General features: G+C 39.9%; 1 protein-coding gene across 3 annotated transcripts in view; it reads right to left on the reverse strand.

Annotated features, from left to right (window-relative positions):
* The window catches only part of CPNE8 (copine 8), a 75,686-nt gene that overhangs the window by 34,743 nt on the left and 14,846 nt on the right, over positions 1–26,097 (reverse strand). The window contains exons 2-10 of one of the 3 annotated variants that reach the window (XM_044423521.1): positions 21,403–21,443; positions 19,618–19,664; positions 16,353–16,456; positions 8,777–8,816; positions 8,514–8,590; positions 6,851–6,922; positions 3,982–4,045; positions 2,463–2,566; positions 590–694 (exon numbers count right to left, since the gene is read on the reverse strand). In XM_044423521.1, coding sequence (XP_044279456.1) covers positions 590–694; positions 2,463–2,566; positions 3,982–4,045; positions 6,851–6,922; positions 8,514–8,590; positions 8,777–8,816; positions 16,353–16,456; positions 19,618–19,664; positions 21,403–21,443 — 654 coding nt within the window. Of the gene's footprint in view, positions 1–589; positions 695–2,462; positions 2,567–3,981; positions 4,046–5,609; positions 6,823–6,850; positions 6,923–8,513; positions 8,591–8,776; positions 8,817–16,352; positions 16,457–19,617; positions 19,665–21,402; positions 21,444–26,097 lie in introns of those variants that run through there. The other 2 variants (XM_044423522.1, XM_044423523.1) reach the window with 2 other exon arrangements.

The following is a 26,097-nucleotide window of genomic DNA, read 5'->3' on the forward strand; positions in this document are numbered from 1 at the left end:
AGAGCAGTATTGTTTACACAGGTGCTACAAAATAATGACTATAAAGTACTAGTAAAGGAATATTCCTGTCTGGTTAGACAAGGTTCCATGTCTGTCTGAACATCAAAGCATAGGCTCATGATTGCCTTTTGCCTACAGAAACAATGGCTGATAAGGAATGTTCAAGACTGCAGGTGTGCAGAGTGTTTCTTGTGGAATATTAATAAGATAAAGGACAACTTCTATGAAAGCAGACTGTCAGGGTAAGGGAATTCTGACAAAAGCTCCATTGTACTATTGTAAGCAACTAGATTTTGTGCCAAGTGAAGCAAGCATTTTAAGAGCTGGAAACCAAGGCCTGGCTTTTTAAGGTTCAGGACTGCCATACAGATAAAGAAGTTACACATTTTTCCTAAACATGCATAGAATTGTTCTATTCAGTATGCACAGAATAATGCTAACAATTACTAAAAGTTTTGAACTGGCATCACGCCTTCTAAAAGGATGAAAAACTACACTGAAGAACCTTAAATCTTGTAAAAGTTTTACTTCTATGAATTTGTATGTTATAGGAAGTTATGCTTAAACCAAAAAGCTTAGTTTTCCTTACCTATCATGATCTCCATTACAAAGTGCTCTCACAGATATCTTGAATGCCTGCCACACTGGATTTAACGTATTCTTTATAACTTCTGTTTTGTGGCAGACTGTAAAACTGAAACACAAAATGGATTTAAATTCAATCTATGTAACTCTTATCTATAGTCTGTTTGCCAGACTGAAAACAAATTGTTGCAATTAAAGTGAAATAAAAATGCATTTTGTTTTTAGTCAAATTTGTAACTAAAAGAACTCATTTGCATTTTATTAAATACTGGGATTTCCTTTTCACTGTATCTCAGATCCAAACATATGATGACTTCACACAAAATGAATTTTAATACTAAATTCTCAGGGATGAAAAGAAACCGTTCTATTCACCCAAAGCAGATTCATAATGTCCATGCAATTCATAATGGTGTCTATATAGGGAGAATATAGACACCATCAAGTCCATTTAACTTCTATGGATTCATTTGCAGTCAGCTCCACCTTATCACATGAATAACAGCTACAGACATGCACACACAGACAACCAAGAGACACACACAAACACATATATGTATATGAAAGACAGATTAAGAGGAACAGAAGATGTACAAGATATATCAAGATATGTTCAGCTTCTGCCCCCAATCCATGGCTGTGATGCTAACAGATACCAAGAGTGGAATGTTTGTCACCTTGTCCCAGTGCCCCATTTTGTGAGGCAAGAGGCCCCTCAAGAGGCGAGGTAGGCATCCTGGTGAGGTGGTGAGGAAAGGTAGGCATCATGGTGGCTGAGCATCAGAGTGTGCAGGCAGGCAAGGAAGAAAGGGAGTGCTTCTAGCTGCAGCAACCATGGGTGCTAGCTGTGAGTGACACTCCTGCCTGGTCACTGACTTCGCTGTAGTGGCACTTGGTAAATGCACTGCCCTTGCACTACAAAGGGAAGCCCCAGTGTACTAAGGAAGCTGCCCTTCCTGTGGAGGGCAGTATGCAGGGCTTTGCAACTAGGGTAAGCATTCCAAGGAGGCTGTGTCTCCTGCTTTGCCTCTCACCCTCTACCCCACTTCCATCCTGTCTTCAAAAAACCAGGGGACTCCCCACAAGCCCTGCCCCCACTGCCTGACAGTCTGCTGGTAGAGTTTCCCAAGCAGATGCCCAGATGGGCCACTATCATGGAGGTCTGGCTGGCAGGGCACACTCCCTCTATCCTTGGCACAGATGCTTGTGCTGCTGCCCTACACGCACCAGGCTGGTAGCTGAGGAAATAGCCCCAGAAGAATGTGCAACTCTTGCATGTGGAGTGGGGAGTGTTGGGCACATGTGCAGTAAAGGAAGGCAGAGAGTTATGGGTCGGTGGGGTTGTTTACATATGAGCATGGAGTGTGGCAACAGTGGGGGGTGCTGCTCTGTTGCTCCTACAGAGCAACTGTCCTACTCTATGGTGACTCTCTAAAGCAGCAGGGGAAAAAAAGCAGTGGCTGGCTGAGAACGTGCCCCGGGAAGTGTGTGGGCCAATGGATGAAAAGCAGGTGAGGCAAGCAGGAGTGGTACACGCAAGGACTGATTCCCAGTCAGGGAGCTCATAGGATACGTGTTGCAATTTCCGGTGAAGCAAAATCTCTTTTACTTTATTATACATTATACTGAGATATTAACTTGCTGAATTTTATTTAAAAGGTTTTTATAGGTTTCTTTGAGCAAGCTCTGCTTTACAGTTGCATGTATACAACATATTTGAATCTGTTTCTATAGAGGAAATACACGTTCTCCTATTACCCATACAAATGAATGGTAACCTATACTGAGTTATGTACAACAATGTTAGCTAGAAAGAAAATACTTTGCCATGAACTTAAAACATTTGCTTCAATGTTTAGTAGAAAATATTTATCTACCTGCCATCTTCGTTGCTGCGATAAAATACCAGGAAAGGATCTGATTTTCCAAAGAAGTCTTTCTTGTCTAATTTGTTTGCACAAAACTGCATCAGTACAGCATCCTAACAAACATATTCAATCCACAGATTAATGCATAAACATTGACAGCATTTTATTTAAATAAAGAATAATTAACTGTATAATTGCTTTTCATTGCTTTTATTTTACTGACTTCAGAAGAAAAGGGCTTTCCTTTTCTTTTCCTAGTAAACTGGAACACAAGTTCCAGTACCTAGTTCTGGTTGATCTTGAGTGAGTACAAATCAAGATATATCTAATAAGCCTAAAGTCTGTGCCCACCTAGTTTAATATACTGGTCCTGAGTCATATAAGGGCTTTAAAGGATTACACCAGCATTTTGGTGTGACCCTGGAAACAAAGCAGGAATAACTACAGCTGTTTTGAGACTGATGTTTTCCCAGCACCCAGTCTAATTTAGAAGCTTCACTGCAGTACTTCTATTTTGTAATAATTGTAGTTTTTGAACACCAGTTATGTACACTGCACTGAGATAATATTCACAGAATACTACCAAAATATGGATAACTGAAGCCAGATCTCTGTCCAATAAAGGCTATAGTGGTACAGCAGTTTCCAGCTGGTAAAGGCATTTAGCTGCACCAGTAAAGGCAGGTGGACCTCTACATGCAGAAGCTAAACTAATCATATACCACAAAACTGAGTTTGAGTTGGCATTTATTTTAAAATATGAGGGGGGGAGTTTTAAGATAGAATGACTCTATCTGTTCAATTTAAAGTGCATTTTTTGTGCTGGTTAACTGACATCATACGGAGAAGTGCTTTTTCTGACTCCAGTTAACTAGTAAAGGATCCTTAAACTATCTATCTATCCATCCATCCATCCATCCATCCATCCATCCATCTATCTATCTATCTATCTAGAGTTTTTGTATGCCGTCCCATCACTTAACACCTCAGGACAGCTTACGTAAATAAACAAACATAGTACATAGTACAAAAATACAGATTATACAAATTAAAAACCCGAAGTTACGCATTCTGTAGCTGCTCAATAGATCCAGAAGGGACCAGAGCTGAGTGAACTACATCATGCAGCATGGGCAGAGGAACAGCTTCCCAATACATTTACTGCTGGTAAAAGAGGATTCGGTGTTGGATGGAAAAACACAGAATGAATTCTTTAAAGTAGCATAAGAAGAAATGCAAATCATTTCTGTTTCCACAGCAGGTATTCTGGCATCCACTCTTCAAACAATGTTAGTTTAGTATGCTCTATACTTTAGCTTTCCCAAATTTGGTACTCTCCAGAAGTTTCAGACTACAAATCTCATGATCCCTGACCATTCCTGACAAAGTTTACTTAGGGGAAATGCAGTTTAAAGCATCCAGAAGGAACCCAACTGGGAAGACTATTCTATCTCATCTTCAATTTTTAATGTGCAAGAGTTACATACAATCTTTATGGCAACTGATAGAAACCAAAATTTTAAGTTACCCGGCAACAGTTCAATTCCTCTGCTGTCAATATTATTGTGCCACATTTCTTCCCAGGAATTCCTCTGTAACAAAATAGCATTGAGAAGGAATAACACCATTTATTCAAATATAAATAAAATAATTTCTTAACCAATAGAAAATGCATCCCTCCTTAGTATTCCCTCTCTGCACTCTCCATTCATCAACCTTGTTATATATAGCTCATCACTAGTAAAATGAAAGCATCCAGGGGAAACAGAAAGTCAGTGTGCCACTGCTCTACACTGTCTTGATTGTTCATAGTCCTCTAACTACAGAAGATGATAACTGGGATTGAATAATCAAGGGAATTGTGGATCAACAGAGCTTGTAAGCATGCATAATACATGAGCCTACAGAATGTGTCCATTGCTTACATAGGAGAAAAATTAAGGCAGGCACCTTACCTTACAATTTTCATGCTCTGCGTGCATGAATGAGTTTGTAAGTGCCTTATCTTTTAAAATCAAGGTTATAAATCTCAAATGTTTTGAAAAAGTAGTCTCTGAATTACACCTGCCCTCTCTGCTAGGAGAACTGTGTTGAACTTCAGTGTTTGTTTGATTACACATCAATTATATGAGACATATGGTACCAGAAGACCTTCACACATATCAATTATTTCAAAGTATTTGCATTACTCAAGGCACTGTAAAAACTGAATACAAAACAAGGCTGTACCATTCAAGAGAAATAACATAAATGGAAAGAGACCCAGCAGATTAAAAATATTCTGAAATAATGATCTGTATTATAAAAATTACCTGCCTGACAAAAAAAAGCTTGCCAAACAGAAAGTTTTAACCAGCCAAGTGAAGGCAAGAGTCAGAAATTCAAGCTGACCTTCTATTTCAATTAATCTTGTTCATATCCTCAGGCTGCATAAGTAAACTATTTGTGATACAAAAGGCAATTACAAAAATTTGCTGTTGTCATGGCATCTAAGTTGGAGTATACACACACAGCTTTATTAGCAAAGTATCTTCCAATTGTGTATAGTGGACCACTAAGTTTTTCCCTTCCAAATTTAGTAGGCCCTAGATATTACTTGGAACAACTACACCAGCTGACTATTTGCATGCAGTGGTGGCAGAAGATTTGTAGCTTCTGCCTTTCAACAGAATAGATCTTAATATAGTCTCTATGGTTTGATAAGATTCATTTTAGGTTTTCTTCCATTCTCTGGTCATTGTGCTTGCCACTTCATTGTCCAATCTTTTCTGAAAAACCGTTCCATCAGTGGGGGGAAACATCTAATAAAGTATTGTGCCAACCTCTCTGATCATTCTTTATGCCAGAGAACATTAAGTGGCAATAAGCTCTACCAGAACGGTCAGGAAACCATTTAAATCCACCATGTTCCAAGGTGAACCTAGATAGTTAGATATGCCGAGGCATATGGTGACGGCATACAACAGTTTTAAATAAATAAAATAAATAAATATCTATAGAGAGAGCATTCTCAAAAATAACCACTTCAAACTGGGATACTGGTGAATTACCTAGTCAGATGGATGGAATTCTGATAGACCATCTCCCTAAACCCCCAATGTTGGCTGCTATGATATGGAGAACCCCAGTAGGCTCATACTATCCCACTCATCTTACCAGGTCTCCATAACACATCCCTCATTCAGGTAGGATCAAGTCCTGGTTAGCTATTTTTTTCACTAATTTGGCATTCCACAGCACAATTTTCATGGCAAGGTTGTTGCCACCATAGCATCCAGGGCATTCACTGACAGGTAAACTAGAAGGACAGGAAGAAAAATATATGGCCATCCTCTTCTCTTGTAGTGGCTAAGCTGCCTGTGCCTGCCCTCTGCCCACTATCCCTGCAAAAGCCCCCACAAATCCCCCTCTTTCATAACAAGTACCCAGAAATATCTTTGTGATCCTTATATGTATCATATAAGACCATTTCACAATTACCCACATAACATTCCTGTTTAATTGTTTACACAGTTTGCTAAACACATTCAAAAAGTGTGCAAAGCATGCAGTGTAGGCCATTGTTCAGCTCCAGTGAGATACAGGAGCTAATGCTGAGACAGTGACTTTCAATAATCTGCTACGTAATCCACAGTTATTGCAGACTGCTGCAGCTCAAGTGAATATAGCCAAGATACTAAAGAAGATGCACAGCAAAAAATTAGAATATATGAGTCATGCCAGAGACTGCAAATCTTGTGAACACAGGGCTATTCTACCTTCTCTCACTTTCATTCTCTCAAACACACGTTCATAGGAGAATAGATGTGTCACATGCAACAGCACATCATAAATTCAGGAGCATATCAGAAGCAAGCATGCATAGGAGCAAGCTCCACTTAAGCATGTACAGCAAAACACATCCCATGCAATCTTCAGGAATACATCCCTAGCAAGTGCACTAACGTAACATGCAGCAGAATGTCGCATACAAAGAAGGAACACATACATATCTGCCATTACATGGGAGCTGCATTCTACATGCAAATACACATGTCAACATGAAGTAGCATACCACATATGAAAAGCACGGCAACACAGTCCATATAAAGACATGCAGGAACAGCCCATTTGCAGAAATACATAACAAGCAACAGTACACCATATGTAAACAGAGAATAGAAAATGCAGCAACATACAAGAATGCACCAAATGTAAATAAGATAGAAGTCGCTCACTACATGCAAAGAGCAGAGACATAAGGATCACACAACATGCATCAAGATATCACACAAACACCTGCAGGAATTCAAGGCACCTTTCTGTATGAACATGCATGCAAGCAGTATACCACTACATGCCAAACATATGCAGCAGCTCCTCTTTTCAACAAATACAGCCCATCAGCTAATACACACTTCTGCAGCCTGCTCGGACCAGCAATGGACAGTTTTGCTTTGGCTACCACATTCCACCAGGGAAGCTTCAATCTGCCAAACAGACATGAAGTATAGTAGTTGTCTGTAGCTCAATGACTGATTTAAAATGGGAATTTCAAAACTTCGCAACACTAGAAATACAAAGATTTTCACCAAGCTAAAGGCATAACCTTGCAATACTCTTGAATTTTTGACATAAAGTAAGCCAAGTGACACAAAAGAATGCATTTTGTTTTATTTAAGGTGTTTGTACACCACCCTTCATACAAATGAAGATGCAATTCAAAATAAGAAATTACAATAAAATATGATTGCATGATTGCATACTTAACTACCAAATGATTAAAATAAAAGTGCATTTCAAATTTACCATCACTTCTAAACCATGTCAGATTGCCCTATGGATTATTTGGTGTTTAAAATATAAACTTCCTTTCCCATCAATTTTTAAAAAAATAATTTCATTTAAAATGACAGAGAAAATACAAGGGTCTTAACGTGATAGACAATGTAGGCACAAACTTCCCAGGGGACAGAAATCTATGACCCTGGCTCAAAACATGAAACAGCGTTCTTTCTTTGGGTAGCCAAGAAAATGGCAGTGGCCTCCTTTAGATGCAATGCTAAACCATGGCTAAGCATCATGAGAATGAGCTACAGTAAGCCTGGGGCTCACACACTCTTTCCACCTTCTCTGGTTGCTGTCATAGGGGAAACTATGGCAACATTCACTTCCATCTTAGATTACCTGCAATATATTGTAATGTCCAAACTCAGACAAATTGTTTGGTGAAACAAGGCAACTTGTTTATAGGTTGATTTTTTTTTAAAGCTAGGATTAACCAGTCTTTCTGAGTTCAGCATCGCAACTTGCTTCAATTAATCCAAGGTGAAAGTGAAACCTTCCAATCTCCTAACATTCATACCCAGAGCAACAGGGTATATGAGAGTCTAATGCTCACTGAAGCTCATTCTAACACTAAACCACAGTTTATTGTTGCATTTGAATGGAGCCAATGAGAAGGCTGTACTGCAGAGAAAATGTTCTCAACTTCTGTAATTCAACTATTCTTCACCAGATGTTTCTGAAATTTGATCAGGTTATACTCCCAAAGAGTAGATTTTCTACTGACAAAGCAAACTTCCTTCATTTTCCTGTTATTCAAGTACCAAATTTTGTATTTCATTGAGTGCATTTTACTTGTAATTCAAGAACAAATGCCTTAATTTTTTACAATTAGCATTTTCATGTTTTCTAACAAGGGAATGCTGAAAAGTTTACTTGCCTTAATTATAGACAGTTTCACAATTATTTTAAAGCACCACCACTCACATTCAAAACAGGCATCAGTGGGTAAAATTAAAACTCCTATTAGTATTATCCATTTAGAATTCTCATTTGTCTAACACCACAAAATTCAAGGTTTTGCCTAACCCAAATAGGATATATACCCAAAGACATAGACAAAACAGAATGTTTGGCATCAATTGCAGCTCTGACAATGCTTGCTGCCTTCTTGCCTCCCCATTTCATTTTCTTTATATCACATATATTCGGTTATGCTGGCAGGGACTGTGTTGAATTTTATTATTTACACAGAACTTACAAAATTTTAGGCACTGTTTTAAAAATTATACTTACGTAATAGGCTTTTCTAATTTGCTTCCTTGTGAACCAACAATCTCCCCAAGTGTACAGAATACTTGTCCCAAGAAATCCTGAAAAATTATGTAACATATAAAGCAGTATTTTTTTCAGGGATATAATTTAGTTCTTCCACCCATTCACCATTTCCTATTATTAATCATATAGGCATAGGAAATACAGTATTTACAATTCCACAAATAAATGCCATAAATAAATCCTGTTCAATAAATCTTAGTTTAAAATCAAGCAGCACTTACATGCTTCGATAGGTTTGGACTCTTTGAATCAACATCATACCTAAAATGAAAAGAAACAAATACTGAAATTTATTTACATGCACAGCCATCAAGGCAAAACCAAGAGCATTTTGTTGTAAAAATATTCAGTTTAAATAACTGTTATAAAGAAACAGAGAACAGGACAGGCTTACATGTCAAAGACATGCATTTATAAGTCAGCTCAGCCCTGGAGTCGAAAAGCAACTCAGCTACACTTTCCCACAATTCCTACTGGAAAAAACAGGTACGTGGGTAGCAAAGGAAGCTGATGATTATATACCTAAATAAGCACTAACAAGTCCAAAAGTAAAGCAAACATAACATGCCAAATTCCTGAGTCTAGAAATAGAAGTAATCCAAGCAACCTGTAACCAGGATTCCAGCAGAGTTGACAAGACATATTCTGTCCAGCAGTGAGATTGAAGGGACATAATCTTCTACACGTGACAAGGAATACCGTATTTCCCAGTTGATGGGGGTGAGCATGGAATGCAGGCTTTCTACCTGGGGCTTCCTTAGCCTATTAGATATCCTGGATTCCTTGCTTTCCTTTCAAGAAAGTCAAGTCTCTAGCAAGTATATAACCAGAGATACAAGGCAAAATGTGAAAGCAATATTCTATTATACTATTTTAGAATACAATATATCTATTATACTATTCTATTATACTAAATAAATAGTATTTATTATACTATTTTGGGCTGCAAAACACAAATGGCACATGCAATGTGGTAAGTATGAATCAAGGTAAACTTGAAATTGCAAAGCATTAATGGAAGAAAATGAACGTTGCTGTACTTGGCGTGAGCTAACTAAAATGCATTGGAATGGGAAATTTCCAATCAGACAAACACAAAGTGTTTTACACTGGAAATGACAAACACAGAAGAAATAGGATGGCTCTAATACTGAAGCAAGCCATTACACTGGCAGTAAGAGGCTATAATGCAAAATCCAACCAGAAAGGTTCAATCAGAATTTATGGAAACCCTATCAACATAACCATGATGACTCCAACAACAGATGCTGCAGAAGAAATTGAAAACTTTTATGCAGATGTTCAAGAGGAAATTGATAATAAAAATGAAACATGATCCTAATCCTGAGTGACTGGAATGCAAAAGCAGAAAACAAAGCTGATTAGAAACAAATGTTGTAGGAAAATTTTGCCTAAGAGTAAGAAACGAAGTGGAAGAACAACTCATCGAATTCTGTGAAACCAACAAAATGCATACTTTAAGCAACCTCTCAGACGATTATATACATGGACTTCACCAGATGGCCAGTGAAGAAATCAAATAGATTATGTAATTGAAAGCAGAAGGTGCAAAAGCTGTGTTCATGCTGCCAAAACAAGACCAGGAGCAAACTGTAGTAATGACTATCAGTTCCTAATTTCAAAAATCAAAGACATTATAAAAAAGATCACAAACAAAAACATAGTTCCAAAATATAACTTAAGTAACATCTCTGAACAATTTAAAGTCCACATAAAGAACACATTTAAATTCCTCAACTTAACTGACCAAGTCAGAGGAATTGTAGACTGAAAGCCATGACATTATTAGGGAAGAATGCCAAAGCTCAATTCCAATAGCAACAAGAAAGAAAAAACCTATACGGATGACAGAAAAGATGCTTGAAGTTGCAAAGGACAGGCAAGAAACAGAAGTAAAAGGTGAAAGAAATAGGGTCAGAATCCTGAATGCAACTTTTCAGTAACTATCACACAGAAACAAAAAGAACTATTACAATGATCAATGCAAAGAAGTAGAAGAAAGCAACAAAGGAGAAAAAACAAGACACCTCTTCCAGAAGAACAAAAAAATCAAAGGGAAATTCAAAGCAAGATTAGAAATGCTAAAAGGCCAACAAAGGAGAAATGCTAAAAGGCCAACTATCTGACCAAGATTCAAAGAGGGAGGACCGTATGGATGGGGTATTGGAGGTATGGGGCCCATGTCTGTCTCGAGGTATGGTGTGTGTACTCATCAGGCTGCAGTGGTTGGAACTGCTGGTCAGTGACTCAGTGAGTCGCGTATTTCCCCTTCTGAGAAGGATGTTGGTTCTTTTGTCTTGGGTTAGTTGGTCCTGTGTTCCGATCGAGCTAGTCGAGAAGTGACCAGTTGGAGAAGCTCGAGTTGTTTGCAGGACCTACATGGACGAGGTGGCTGGGGCTGCTGGCAAAGCAGGCAAAAAGCGATGCTTGGTATGGAATGGAGAGTGGTGCCTAGGTCTTTCTGCAGGGTTGGGTTTGCCCAACTTTTTTGCCTGTTTTGGCTCCTCCATCTTCAGCGCTTCCGTTTCTCCTTGTGCTTCTTAGGCACATTGGTAGCAACTGATTGTTTCAAAGCCAAGAAAGTCAGTTTCAGCATGCCTAGTGTTTCAGTGAATGACTGCTTTTGAACAGTTTCTTTGGAAGTGGAAGAGTGGTTAGTGACAAGAGCCCTTTACCACATTTCCATTTTCAGGTGAGCAGCTCTATTTTTATAAGCTTGTCTGCTGAATGCCTGACAGTGTGAACATTTTTCCACATGGTGCTCTTCGCTCAAACAGAAGAGGCACAAGGAGTGTTTGTTGGTAGATGGCATTTTTACTCTGCATTCTGCGCACTTTCAGGACACTGGTTTGGGAGCCATCGAAAGTATAAGAATGAGTGACAGAGAGGTATGAGAAGAGGTATGAGAAGACAGACAATGGAAGGCTTTTTTTTTTTTTTTTTAAGGAGGTAGTGAACAAGGGAGGGAAGGACGTTGAAAACTTTTTGCAAGATGGGATATACAGTCTATCACAGAAGTGAGTACACCCCTCACATTTTGTTAATATTTTGTTGTATCTTTTCATGTGACAACCCTGAAGAAATGGCACTTTGCTACAATGTAAAGTAGTGAGTATACAGCTTGTATAACAGTGTAAACTTGCTGTCCCCTCAAAATAACTCAACACACAGCCATTAATGTCTAAACCACTGGCAACAAAAGTGAGCACACACCTAAGTGAAACTGTCTAATTGGGCATTATTGGCCATTTTCCCTCCCCGGTGTCATGTGACTCGTTAGTGTTACAAGGTCTCAGGTGTGAATGGGAAGCAGGTGTGTTAAATTTGGTGTTACCGCTCCCACTCTCTCATACTGGTCACTGGAAGTTCAACATGGCACCTCATGGCAAAGGACTCTCTGAGGATCTGAAAAAAAGAATTGTTGCTGTACATAAAGATGGCCTAGGCTATAAGAAAATTGCCAAGACCCTGAAACTGAGCTGCAGCACAGTGGCCAAGACCATACAGCGGTTTAACAGGACAGGTTCCACTCAGAACAGGTCTCGCCATGGTCGACCAAAGAAGTTGAGTGCACATGCTCAGCGTCATATCTAGAGGTTGGCTTTGGGAAACAGACGTATGAGTGCTCCCAGCATTGCTGCAGAGGTTAGGGTGGTGGGTCAGCCTGCCAGTGCTCAGACCATACGCCGCACACTGCATCAAATTGGTCTGCAGGGCTGTCATCCCAGAAGGAAGCCTCTTCTAAAGATGATGCACAAGAAAGCCCGCAAACAGTTTGCTGAAGACAAGCAGACTAAGGACATGGATTAGTGGAACCATGTCCTGTGGTCCGATGAGACCAAGATAAACTTACTTGGTTCAGATGGTGTCAAGCGTGTGGGGCAACAACCAGGTGAGGAGTACAAAGACAATGTGTCTTGCCTACAGTCAAGCATGGTAGTGGGAGTGTCATGATCTGGGGCTGCATGAGTGCTGCCGGCACTGGGGAGCTACAGTTCATTGAGGGAACCATGAATGCCAACATGTACTGTGACATACTGAAGCAGAGCATGATCCCCTCCCTTCGGAGACTGGGCTGCAGGGCAGTATTCCAACATGATAACGAACCCAAACACACCTCCTAGACGAACACTGCCTTGCTAAAGAAGCTGAGGGTAAAGGTGATGGACTGGCCAAGCATGTCTCCAGACCTAAACCCTATCGAGCATCTGTGGGGCATCCTGAAATGGAAGGTGGAGGACCGCAAGGTCTCTAACATCCACCAGCTCCGTGATGTCATCATGGAGGAGTGGAGGAGGACTCCAGTGGCAACCTGTGAAGCTCTGGTGAACTCCATGCCCAAGAGGGTTAAGGCAGTGCTGGAAAATAATGGTGGCCACAAAAAATATTGACACTCTGGGCCCAATTTGGACAGTTTCACTTAGGGGTGTACTCACTTTTGTTGCCAGCGGTTTAGACATTCATGGCTGTGTGTTGAGTTATTTTGAGGGGCAGCAAGTTTACACTGTTATACAAGCTGTATACTCACTACTTTACATTGTAGCTAAGTGTCATTTCTTCAGGGTTGTCACATGAAAAGATATAATAAAATATTTACAAAATGTAAGCAGTGTACTCACTTCTGTGATATACTGTAGAAAGAGAGAAGTCTGAGATAAAACAAGAATAAAGGCACTAGATATCCTGAGGCACTGGAAAGGGCAGTCAAAAGTAAACTGAGAAAATGGCAGGAGCCTGCCTATTTATCTTAAGGGGGAGGGGTGGGGCTCCTGCCAAAATTTCTAGGCTTAGCTAGAAGAATCTTCCTGAACATAAGTACAGTGCAGGAGCAGCACCCATATGTGTGATGCACAGAGACCATGAAGAAGAAATAATGATAGACAAAAGCAGAATCAAATGAAGAAGAGTCTGCAATATTAGAAGGTGAAGTAAAAGCTGCTCTGAAAGCACTTTCAAAGAATAAAGCACCTGCAGTAGACAGGATGCCAGCAGAACTATTCCAAGCTGCAGAAAATGAATTGGTCCAAATCCTAAAACAAATCATGTCAACAAATATGGAAAACAAAACAATGGTCCACAGACTCGAAACAATCAACATACAGTAGTCACCCAAAATTCTCAGGGGTTACATTCCTAAATAACTTGCAAATTGTGAAAAACCATGAATTTGGTACCAGCAATGAGCGCCAGCTGCCAAGTCGGTGTGGGTGGGAGGTGCGGGCCAGGCCGGGGGTGGGTGCACACGTGTGGCAAGGCAGGGGCGTGCACGCACAGAGACAGTTTTCTCTGAGCAAGTCTAAACTTGGAGAAAATGATCTCCTTGCAAGTAAGCTGCAACACGGCAAGGTGCCAGCTTGGACTTGCTCAGAGAAAAATCCCACAAAAGACTGAAGCCACAAACGCTGAACTGCGACTTCACTGGGATATACTGTATATTCCAATCCCCAAGAAAGGAGAGGCAAAGGAGGGCAGCAACCATAGGTCCATTGCATTTATCTCCCATGCTCAAAGTGTTGAAACAAAGAACACTACCCTATATGGAGTGAGAAATGCCAGATGTCCAAACTTCCAAAAAAGCACTTGATCATATTGCAAATACACACTGTCTACTAGAATGAACCAAACAGTTTCAGAAAAAGTTCGGTCTATGCTTTATGACTACAACAAAGCGTTTAGCTGTGTACATCATGAGATCTTCTGGATGGTCCTTAAAGAAATGGGTGCGCCTGAGCCCCTGAGTGTCCTGATGTGTAACCTGTATCCCACAAGATGCTACAGTTTGGACAGAATACTGAGAAACAGAATGGTTTCTCATAGGCAAAGGTGTCAGACAAAGATGTATTTTAACTCCCTATCTATTCAATCTGTATGCAAAACATATCATATGGAACCTGGATTAGAATCTTAGGAAGAAGTGAAATTGGCAGAAGAAACACCACTAATTTAAGATATGCAGATGATAGCATATTTCTGGCAGAAAGCAGCAGTGACTTGAAACAATTCCTGATAAAAGAAGACAGCATAAAAGCAGGGTGGCAGCTGAAAAATAAGAAAATAAAAATCATAGAAACATACCAACAGAGCGAGTCAGAAGGGACCTCCTGGGCCATCTAGTATGACCCCCGGCTCCAGCTGGCTCTGCTCATGCCATGCCTACCATGTGCATGTCCAGCCTATCCTTAAACACCCTTACTGATGGGGCTTCAACCCATGGGGATTCAATCATGTCCACAGAAGAATTACAGAACTTTGTTGATAATAATGAAGAAATCATAAAAGGTTTCATATACCCTGGCTCAGTCATCCATTCAAAGGGAGACTGCAACCAAACAAAAAGAAAGAAAAAAGCTGAGATTTGAAAGGGGGAAGAAAGGAACTAGAAAAGTGTAAGAACATTTTACTGGAGACCAAGGTCAAGATCACCCAAACTATTGTATTCCCAATGCATGGATATGAAAGCTGACAGTGAAGAAAGATAACAAAAGGAAAATTGATACATTCGAAACATGGTGCTGGAGAAGATCTTTTCAAGTACCTTGGATTGACAAGCAAGTGAGTCCTAGATTAAATCAAGCCAGAGCTTTCCCTAGAAGCAAAAATGACAAACTGACTGATATCATTCAGACACAGCATGAGAAGGGAAGCCTCAATGGAGAAGACAATCATGGTATGGTAATTTAAGGCAGAAGATGAAAGGGAAGATCAAATGTGAGACGCACTGAAACCATAACGAAGCCACAGGCTCAGTTTGGAAGAGCTGAACAGAGCAATCATGGATAGGGCATTTTGGAGGGTTTCATAAGCACACAACACTCACAGTACTGCTATGTAAAACCAGCTTTTTGGGCCTGCTGCTGGTTTAGCCTTGCAAAACCTTTAATGAACAACCTACAATTTTGGGTTCACATATAACAACAACACACGTTTTAAACAGCCTATCATTCCTAATCCAACAGCAAGCCATGGCTTGTCTTTGAGGGTTGTTTCTGTTTAAAAATCCAAATTAAACTCATAGTTCTGTGTCTGAATGTAATGAAAACAACAATTAAACCATGGCTGATATAAATGTGGACCAGGTGACGTGGTGATTCTCTGGGTGATCTATCAGCTATATTTGTATATGATCCAGTACTTGGTGTGTTATACTTTTTGTTGTGGCCCATAATTTTTTTGTTTAATGTCATGTTCTGGTGAATTTGTGAATATTGCCATGCCTCTGGCAAATGCATTAAATTTGCATTTATATTTGCCAGAGAAAATACACAGCTGCAGTTTTGGAGCATGATTTCCATATTTATTCATTTATTTATTTAAAAATTTCTATGCCGCCCCATTCACCGAAGCCTCGGGGCGGCTTACAAAACATCAGTTAAAATATAAAACATATGAGACATATTCAGTACCCAAGCTTTATTTAAAAAAACTAATTTCAATTGTGAACTCTAATTATGGCACAGAGTACAATCCTAAACATTATTATCTGGGACTAAGTCTCATGAACTCAGCAAGATATAATTCTGAGTAGGCAAGCATGCATTAGACACATACTACAATATGTCATCTTTAGTAATGAAAATTGTGGAGCCATGAACTGAATTTGTAATTCTTTTCTCAGTACAATCTTGAGAACTGGTTAGATACACACTTTCATGCTATATTAAGGTATGAGCATTACAATATTGAAAAGGTTTAAAATCCTATTTCATGAACTATTTGTGCTCTGTTTGATCAATGCACTATCATAATACTATCAACATGCAAAATATATAAACTTACAAGTCAAATCTCAAGTTCTGTCTCTCTTCAAAAAAGTAATCCATTATAAATTTTCTTACAAAATCTGGGTTCAAAGTATTGTCGATTACTTCTGTTCTCCCAAACTATAAAAGAAATTATTTTACAGAAAGAACATCAGTAAAAGTTACGTATTGCATAGATGTATATTGACATACATAAGCTTTCAATTGGGGAAATGGATATTAAATATTAATTTAATATTAACAAAAATATTAAATAGCACCATCCCACTGCCTCCCGACATCATCTGGGGGGCCATAAGATAGTTGGAATCTTAGTACTGATCCTAGAACACAGAGCACTCCCTCCACTTTTGTAGCCAGAGCAGTTCTTTTGGCACCAGCTGAGCTTCAGAGACTGAAGATACTCTTTAGAACTAGTGTGTATGTATGCGTGTGTTTGTGGGGTGTGGAGTGGGTCTGGGGCAGGAAGGGGAAAAGTGAGGCACGCCCACATCCAAAGAATCCTGGCTTTAGGCTGTCTGTCTCATGAGAAGGGCAAAACATTTAGACAGCTAAAAATGTCTACCTGCCAAATCAAATTCAAAACTGAAGTTAGTCTGAAGCCTGGCTGCATGTGAAGAATCCTCTAGCCCTTTTGTGGATGGCCCATTGGACATCCAGGTATGCCAGATTGCAGCAGTTTGCTTTTCCATCCTGGAATTACTTTCATTGATAATTCTTTCTGGTTTAGACCAGGCTTAAAAGCTAAGCCTGTAGCAGCTCTTATTTGTGCCTTCAGTAACTAAATAGAAAATGGTAGGCCAGGTTAAATTGTAGTATGATGTTATCAGTATTTATTAATGGTGTTTTAATAGCAAGACCCAATGTTCTAAATATTCTCACTTCAGCAAGTGCATACTCTGGCTGTGCTATGCCAGTTTTTATTTGAAAGTAATACCGTGTTTCCCCGAAAACAGGACCTACCCCAAAAATAAGACCTAGTCTTATTTTGGGGTAGGTCCTATAATATAAGCCCTACCCTGAAAGTAAGACCTATTAACAAAAATTATTGGTAATAGGTCTTACTTTTTTTGCTTACTTGCAGAGTGCCAGCGGGGTGCAGAGGGCGCAGCGGGGTGCAGAGGGCGCAGTGGGAGGATGCAGAGCGGCTTAAACCGATACTTCCTCTATAGTCCTGGCTCCTGTGAAGGGCGGAGTGAGATCAAACGCACCCCGCCTGTCATAGGAGCCGGCACTATAGAGGAAGCATCGGCTCATGCAGCTCTGCTTCCTCCACTGTCTGTGACAGTACCGGTAGCAGGCGCTGGAGAGGATCAGTGTATACTGCTTTTGGCAGCAATTGGAGTGCAGAGCAGAGGTGTGCAGAGCAGAAGCGTACATAGCAGAAAAGTGCACAGCAGAAAAGTGTAGAGCAGAAGCGTACACAGCAGAAACGTGTAGAGCAGAAGGGTGCACAGCAGAAAAGTGCAGAGCAGAAAGGTGCACAGCAAAAAAGTGCAATCAGAAGGGTGCACATTAAATGTACATTTTGTACATTAAAAAAATAAGACCTACCCAAAAATAAGACCTAATATTTTTTTGAGCAAAAAAATATAAGACAGTGTCTTATTTTTGGGAAACATGGTATTTTTAGGATTCTTTATTTATAAATTACTGTATAATAGTTGGTAGCCACAAATAAAAGAACTCAGAGTGAGACAGAGAAAGCTTTTAATCTTTAAGAGATACCAAACTATGCCAACAGTAAGCACACTGCAGGGGAGTATTGTGTTCAGTTTTGGGCCCCTCATTACAGAAAGGATATAGCTAGGTTAGAGTCAGTGCAGCATAGGGCCACAAGGTTGGTGGTCGGTTTGCAGGGGATGCCGTATGAGGCAAGACTGAGAGAACTGAGTCTCTTCAGCCTGGAGAAGAGGAGACTCAGAGGGCAACATACAGGTATATGAGGGTGTCACACGGAGGTGGGTAGAGACCTGTTCTCCCCTGCAGAGGAGGGCAGGAAACGTTCCAACGGAACAAAGCTCAGGGAACCAAGGTTCAATTTGGATGCCAGGAAGTACTTCCTGACAGTTAGGACCCCGAGAGTATGGAATGGGCTTGCACAGGAGGTAGTTGAGGCCCCATCGGTGAGGGTGTTCAAGGATAGGCCAGACATGCGGTGGGCATGTTGTGAGTTGAGCCAGGGGTCAGAATAGATGGCCCGGAAGGCCCCCCTGACTCACTCTGTTTCTATATTTAGAGAACAAAGGAAGTGCCTTCTACTCAATGCCCATAAACCTACATCCAGAAGGTTATAGGCAGCCATATGGGAATGATGCCGTTGACCATTCAACTAAAGGTAAACATTAAAAAGTGTGGTACGGGTTGGGGCAGCTTATTTGTAATTATTCCTCAGAAAGAAATGCCTGTAAAGGTGTAATTACAATAGATACTCTTACAATGCATTGCTTTTACAATTAAAACTGGAATATAAGCAATAAGCACCTCGTGTGTCACATCCTAATCAAATCCTTTTCTCCCAAAGTCAGATAACCCAATTTGAATAGCAATTATTTCAACATATAATCTTACAGAATATGCTTCTTCAAGCATTTACAAACCAAAATATACTTTAATAAATCCAGTCCTAACTCTACAATAGTAAAAAAGAAATATATGAGAGGGGTAAAATGTGTATTTCACTTTACCTCTGTCTTACTCACACACATGGACACACACATGCTCTCATCTACCTAGCTGGGCTTTTTCCCAGATTCAGAATCCTCCAGCAGGGGAAAAAGTGTAAAACTGCTGGGGATGGAATGCTTGCAGGATACATGAAGGGCTATATACATCTTCCTCATTCTCTCTACTAGACACTATTCAAGCAACCACCTACTGCTCCCCACCTTGTTTAACCCATAGGCTCTCACTACATTTAGACATGGTCATTGGGATCTGGCTTACATAGAACGACAGACTATAGTATAAGTAAATATGATCTGTTGAACTGTGGATTGTTCCATGCAGATTCAGAACTGTGACTTGCTCACCATGGGCATCTTACAAAAAAAATCCATGCTAAAACCAACCTTGGAAAAGGAATAAAGAGTGTATTTCAGCTGATGGGGAAAAAAAGGCAACTGGGTCATCAGGATATAACATACCCTGACAGCACTCCAGCCTACTCTTCTCTCCATCCAAAGTGCTGCAGCTTTTATTTTAATTGAAATCAATCCATAAGTTTTTCCTCATCAATTACAAATAAACATCTGCTATGCATATGTAATAAAAACATTTACCTCTCTCCATTCTTTATTGCCCATAGCTTGTGTATACAAAACACAGACTGTGAGAAGAAAAAAGGAAGACAAATGGAATAAGCAATCGATTAAAAAAAACCTGTATGTTACCATTTCCATTACAAACTTAAAACTATAGTACTAGGACAATTTACTAGGACAATCTATAGTAATACAGATATATGGCAATTTACTTGCCATACTTACAAAATTAAGGTCTGTGATCTTAAAAACACTAAACTGGGGAACTAACTTCTGAGTACACCTATTATGGATTCTACCATAATTCTGGCAATTGCAGTTAGCTTAAAGCATGATTTGAGTGCTGTTTTTAAAGTATCACTTGAAATTACCGTATTTTTCCGTGTATGATACTTTTTTCTTGAAAATATTTACCTAAAAATGGAGGGGCGTCTTATACACGGGGGGCCGAGAGGAGAACCAAGGGCGTACTGGGGGGGGAGACTGCACTTGGGGGGAGGTGGGCGTGCTTGGGGGAGGCAGGCGTGCTCAGGGGAGGCGGGTGTGGGTGCGCTGGGGGGGGGAACTGGTGTGTGCATGCAGGGAGGTGGCAGGCATGCACAGCAGCAGCAGACTGCTCACTTGGAGATTGGTAAGAAAGGAGGGGGTGTCCTAAACATGGGGGCATCTTATAGTTGGAAAAATACGGTAATGGTAACAATATTTTGTAGACATCAGTCAGTTGTCTGGGGCAGCTTAAAAAGAACCACACCAATAAAATGTATTTCATTCATTGACCTGCTTTTCACATAACAACCACCCTTCAATTTAAAAACCAATGAGTAATCATGCACAAATACACTGTCTCTTCATCTTTACTGCACACTCCAGCTCTGTTTTAGGTTCTGCAAACCTGAACTGCTGGATTGTTTAGGGGCTAAACAACCCAGTAGTTGACCCAGGATTTGTTGCTAATTTAACAACCAGCAGGTTAAAATACTACCAGCCATTTTAATAATCCCATACTAATGCTGATGGAGTGTTATCTGAATAACCTTACATCAGAGACAACACCGATGGGTATTGTGGAGACTACAATGACAGTCACCAGCTCTTACTGGGAAAATCAGCCTTTTCATTCTGGTGAAAGCTCTTTGCCCTAAAATAAGGGTCATGGAGCTCACACCAATCAAGTGGGCAGATTTGCTGCCATTTCCTTCAGCACATCTGGTGCCACACAGGTGGTCTTTGCTGTCTACTTCTCTAATTCTTCTGTTGCCTGGATGGGTGGCTTTGCTGCCTCTTCTTCCTACTCTTCATTTTTTTATCATTTCCTTCTGTGCAGTCAGCATGAAAACACAGCAGATTTATAAATGAGGGAGACAGCATTTCATGCCTCTTCTGCCAGTCTGCTACACTTTTAACCTGGAAAAAAGTAGTTACCTGGTTCTTTACTCATAAGAGGGGCTGCCAAAAGGAGGAACAAAGTATTTTGCCCATCATCCTCCAGTCCCATTTATAAGTAAAAAATAGGCAAGTAACACTGTCTGATACTAGGTAACATTTGGAGGCTTATAAAAAACTGCTTTACAATACTAGGACACAAGTTTAGTTATAAGAACTAATACTATGTCATTATCTGTTGTCATATCTGAGTAATACAGTGTACATGAGAATGGTTTCTTAGCCTTTTACCAATTCCTTGTTGAATTCAGACCAAAGCAAAACATTTAGCTATGTGGTGAGAACAGAAGAGACAAGAAGTTGATAGCTTTATTTCAGCACTGCATCGTTCTGATAGAGATGTATCAAAAGAATACTTACTTGGATCAGATTTTGAAAATGTGTCTCTGTCCAAAAGATTCCTGTTAATGAGAAAAAATTAAGTTTTTGTTTAAAAATTACTTTAAAAAAACCTTTGAAAGACTTGAACAATCAATGTTTTCTTCAGGAATTATTTCACAAGGAAAAAGACCAAGGCAAGGTATGGGTAAGATGAAAATGAAAGACGTAGGCAAGAAATAGGCAAATACAGTAAAACCCTGGATTGCAAGTAATTTGGTCTGCAAGTGTTTTGCAAGATGAGCAAAAAGTTTTTCTAAATTTTAACTTGCTAAATGAGCAATGTTTTGGAGTATGAGTTTTATGTGCGCTTTGCCTGCTGAGCGTCACGCCACAACTGAGTGTCAGTTCACCTCTCTCTTGCTGCGGGTGTGAGTACAACAGCATCGTCTCCCCCCCCCCCCGCAGCACGCCCACAATCGTGCCCACCTCCCCCCAGCGCGCCCACAATCGCGCCCTTCTCCCCCTGAGTGCGCCCGTGATCGCACCCATCTCCCCCCCCAGCATGCCCGCTTGAAATTTTTGTGATTAAAAAAAAAAGTTACAGAATGAATTAACCTTATTTACACTGAACCTTATGGGGAAATTTGCTTTGATATACAAGTGCTTTGGATTACAAGCATTTTTCCGAAATGAATTATGTTCACAATCCAAGGTTTTACTGTGTGTACAGCTGTTGCCTAAACACATTCTGAAGGGAGAGGTCTTATGTTTCCTTATTCAGCAGCCATAAATAAATGTTGCATGTTTTCCTTACACATGTTAAAAAGGAAGGTCTGTTCTGTCATGGGAGACAGAACAGACCCCTGAGCAACTCCATGCTGAAGAATCCATGGGGCTGACAGTATTTCCCAAACACCACTTTCTGGAGACAGCCATTCAAGTACAAGCAGAACCACTGCAATGCAGTGCCCCCGACTCCCAAGTCAGACATTTGCCTCAGAAGTATATCATGGTTGCTGGTACAGAAAGCTGCTGAGAGGTCCAGGATTATCAACAGGGTCACGCTCCCAACAGAGGTTATCATATAGGGTGACCAAGGCTGTTTCCATGCCAAAATCAGGCCTGAACCCTGTCTGAAACAGACCCAAATAATCAGTCTCATCCAAGACTGCCTGGAGTTGATTCACAGCCATCCTCTCTGGTTTCAGAGACCTTTAGCCAGACTGTTGACAGTGGCTGGTTACAGGGAGCACAGAACTCTTCTGGTGAAACAACTTCATGGGCTCCCAGTATGTTTTCCAGCACAATTCAAAGTGCTGGTAAAAACCCTATACAGCTTGAGTCCAGGCAATCTGAATGACCATATTCTCCCATATGAACCTGCCTAGGCTTTCAGATCTTCTGGCGAGGTCTTTGTCTTTGTCGCACCACTTTCACAAGCATGCTTGGTGGGAACATGGGAGAGGGCCTTCTTGGTTGTTGCCCCAAGGCTCTGGAATACCCTTTGTAGAGAGACTAGGCTGGCACCTCCCCTATCATGGTTATGCTAAAAGGTTTTAGGAAACAGCAGGGTAGGGGGATGAGTAGAAAAAAAACAGCCAAGCTCACTAGGAAGTGTGAGCAAGAAGGTGGCTGTGGGCAAAGAGCAAAGAAAAACAGCACTGGGCAAACAGAAATTACAGTGCTAAAGACTGGAAAGGAAAAGACAAAGAAGGAAGCTCAAAAGGTCTATATTAACAGCTAGCTGATCAGCGACAGGTTGAAGAAATGGAGAACTTGGCACCCTAGTATGTTCAAGTTGTTAATAAAAACAATTTTGAATGGAGTAGAGAAGTACATTGGCACTGTTGGGGAACCCTACAGGCATCCCTATATATGAAAATTCTCTTTGTTGGGGAAACATGGCAGAAGAAAAAAAAACCTGCTCAGTCTCAGATCCCTCCCCTCTTTTTTTGTTGTTCAGAAATGTATCTCAGAATATTTTCACCGCACTAAGAAAAATGGGGAAACCTATATGTTTCCCCCAAAAGAACTTTTAAATGAAGACAATTTGCTCACTTGGGTGCAGATCTTGAACTCTGCACAAAAGAAGTCTTATTTTTAAAGGCCATCTTGAGTAAGTGTTCACTTTCATAAGTCTGTTTGTCACCTATTCTTACAGAAGCATTTTTCCTCTAAATATTCTTGTCAGTTTCATCCTGTTCATAAATTCAGCAGAGCCTTGTTCCAAACCTTTTAAAAAGAATTTGTCAATCCCACCCACTACACCTCTCTGGGGAAGCTGAAGTAGAGGATGAAATTGACAAGCTCTCTGACAATGACAGAATATGGCTCTGGTGGTCTATATGAAGCAGTGTAGCAAGAATGAAACTAAGAAGGATAACAACATTAACAAGGAATATTAATATCCATTACCAAGGATATTAACAAGGAACTAACAAGGATATTAACCAACAAGAGGGGGATATGCTTCTGCAGGGCTATATAGTAGTCAGACTTCTGATCATGCACACTTATGCAAGATCTTCAGCTAAAAAACATGTAAAAATTAAAACACCATTTGTGAACATTTCAAGACGTCCCCACAAATTGTAATTTGTATAAGTAACAATCTTGCAAATGACAAAAACTGAAAAAGTATGTACACAATTTTTCCAGAGAGGGGGAAAAAATCAACTATACTCCATTGCTGCTTACCAGAATGGAAATGCCACAGAATTGCCAGCATCACACACCATTGGTCACATATACAGAAATGAACACTACAAGGAGAAAATGGCCCAATGGGAAAGAACCAAGCAGCATTGATGTCCCCCTGCCCGTCAAGTTGATACTCCCCTTAAGACTTCAGGTTCCTACACCAGCTTTTCCTTTGTGGTCATGGGAAAGTTATATGTAATAGCGCTGAGCCTAGAAGTCTGAAAGGGAAAACCAATTTAATCACAATTTATCAGAAACTCCCATAACAGCCAGCCTGAACCAAAACAACAAAGATATGCAGAGGAAATATCTGAAATGTTTAACAGCCTTAGAAAAATATTTAACTCTGTTAATGGATCATCAGCTAAGATACTACAGCATGTGTCACCTGTAAAATATACATGAACAGCTAATCAGTACTTGGTGCTTTAAGTTAGTTAGTTATGGCTTTTATAGACCGTCCATCTACTGGTGTTTGGGTATGTTTTCAAAAAATATATATAGATTTTATAGATATAAAATATTTAAAGAAAAGTAGTTTCTATACAATATAACACTCACTAATATCACAAAAGAAAAGAAATAAAAAACCCACTTTTATTGAGTGACAAGGAAAGAGACTGCTACCACATGAATGATTGAATATAATTTCTATTGTGAAAAAGTGCAAATGCATCTCTTCTATAAACATTCACACTGGAATTTCCAACAGTGGTAGTGCATTTTTTTTCAAGTCACATGGAAAAAATCCAAATATACAGGGAAAAATAAGATGGTATTATCCTTCAGATACACGCTATCTGAACAGTTAACATCCTGCAAGGGAAAGCTTTTAAACAGGCAATCATGCAACAGTATTCCTGCAATTTGAACTAGTCAGTGGGTGGAATGCAGATCGGGATCTACTGGTAGATCTCTTGGAGATCTGCAATAGATCAACAAGGATTTATAAACTCATAATTGTTTAATGATAGCAATAAAATAACTTTCTTAAATTTACACTGAAAAGAAAAAAAATATATAATTGTGTACAAATACCCAGAAAAAGAGGGAATAATTTTGGATTTTGACATATTTTATTTTAGAATATGTCAAATTTTTAATGCATGTTACTACCTTGTCCTTACGCTCATAAAATGATTTCTACAAAATATAATTTTTTAAATGTAAAATATGGAAATGGTTGACTATGTAAGCTTCAAACTCAATGAGGTTTATTTGATTTATAGCCTACCTACTTTAAAAAGAAAAGAAAGAATTCAAGGTGGCTTACATTCTCCTGCCAGCAATCTTATCCCCACAACAACAACCCTGTGAAGTAGGTTGGGCTGAGAGTCTGTAACTGGCCCAAAGTCACCCTGTTGGTTCCATGGCTGGACAGGGACTAGAACCCAGATTGTCTGAGTCCTGGACCCATGCTCTTAAGTACAACACACTGGCTCTCACCACTAACCTATTTGGAGGTTCTCCAAATTCTTCCTTGAAGCTTGTTTTGTCCTTTTTGCATTCTTGAATGGAAGTGTTAAAAAAAAACACTAATTAGGAAAGGGTCACTGAAGACCAAGGTCAAGTTCATCTACACTGGAGCATTCTGGATCATTATGTATAGGTGTTCTAGTTGGACAGTGAAAAAAGTTGACAGGAAGAAAATTGATCCATTTGAAACATGGTGCTGGAGGAGAGCTTTGCCAATACCTTGGACCAAGAGAAAGATGAACAAGTGGGCACTAAATCAAATTAAGCCAGAACTTGCCCTAGAAGCAAAAATGGTCAAACTAAAGTTGTTGTACTTTGGGCACAACATGAGAAGAAAAGACTCACCAGAGAAGACAATAACCCTGGAGAAAGATGAAGACAGAAGAAGAGAGGGATCAAATATAGGATAGATCAATACCATTAAAAAAAAACAAAACACCACAGCTTTGAGTTTACAAGCACTGAGCAGAGCTGTCAAGCACAGGACACTTCAGAGGGCATTCATTCATAGGATCACTGTAAATTAGAGACAACTTGACAATATGTAGCAACATCTGA

Source organism: Varanus komodoensis, unplaced genomic scaffold, assembly GCF_004798865.1.
Source record: "Varanus komodoensis strain SLA01 unplaced genomic scaffold, ASM479886v1 scaffold13_3, whole genome shotgun sequence".
Classification (NCBI taxonomy): domain Eukaryota; kingdom Metazoa; phylum Chordata; class Lepidosauria; order Squamata; family Varanidae; genus Varanus; species Varanus komodoensis.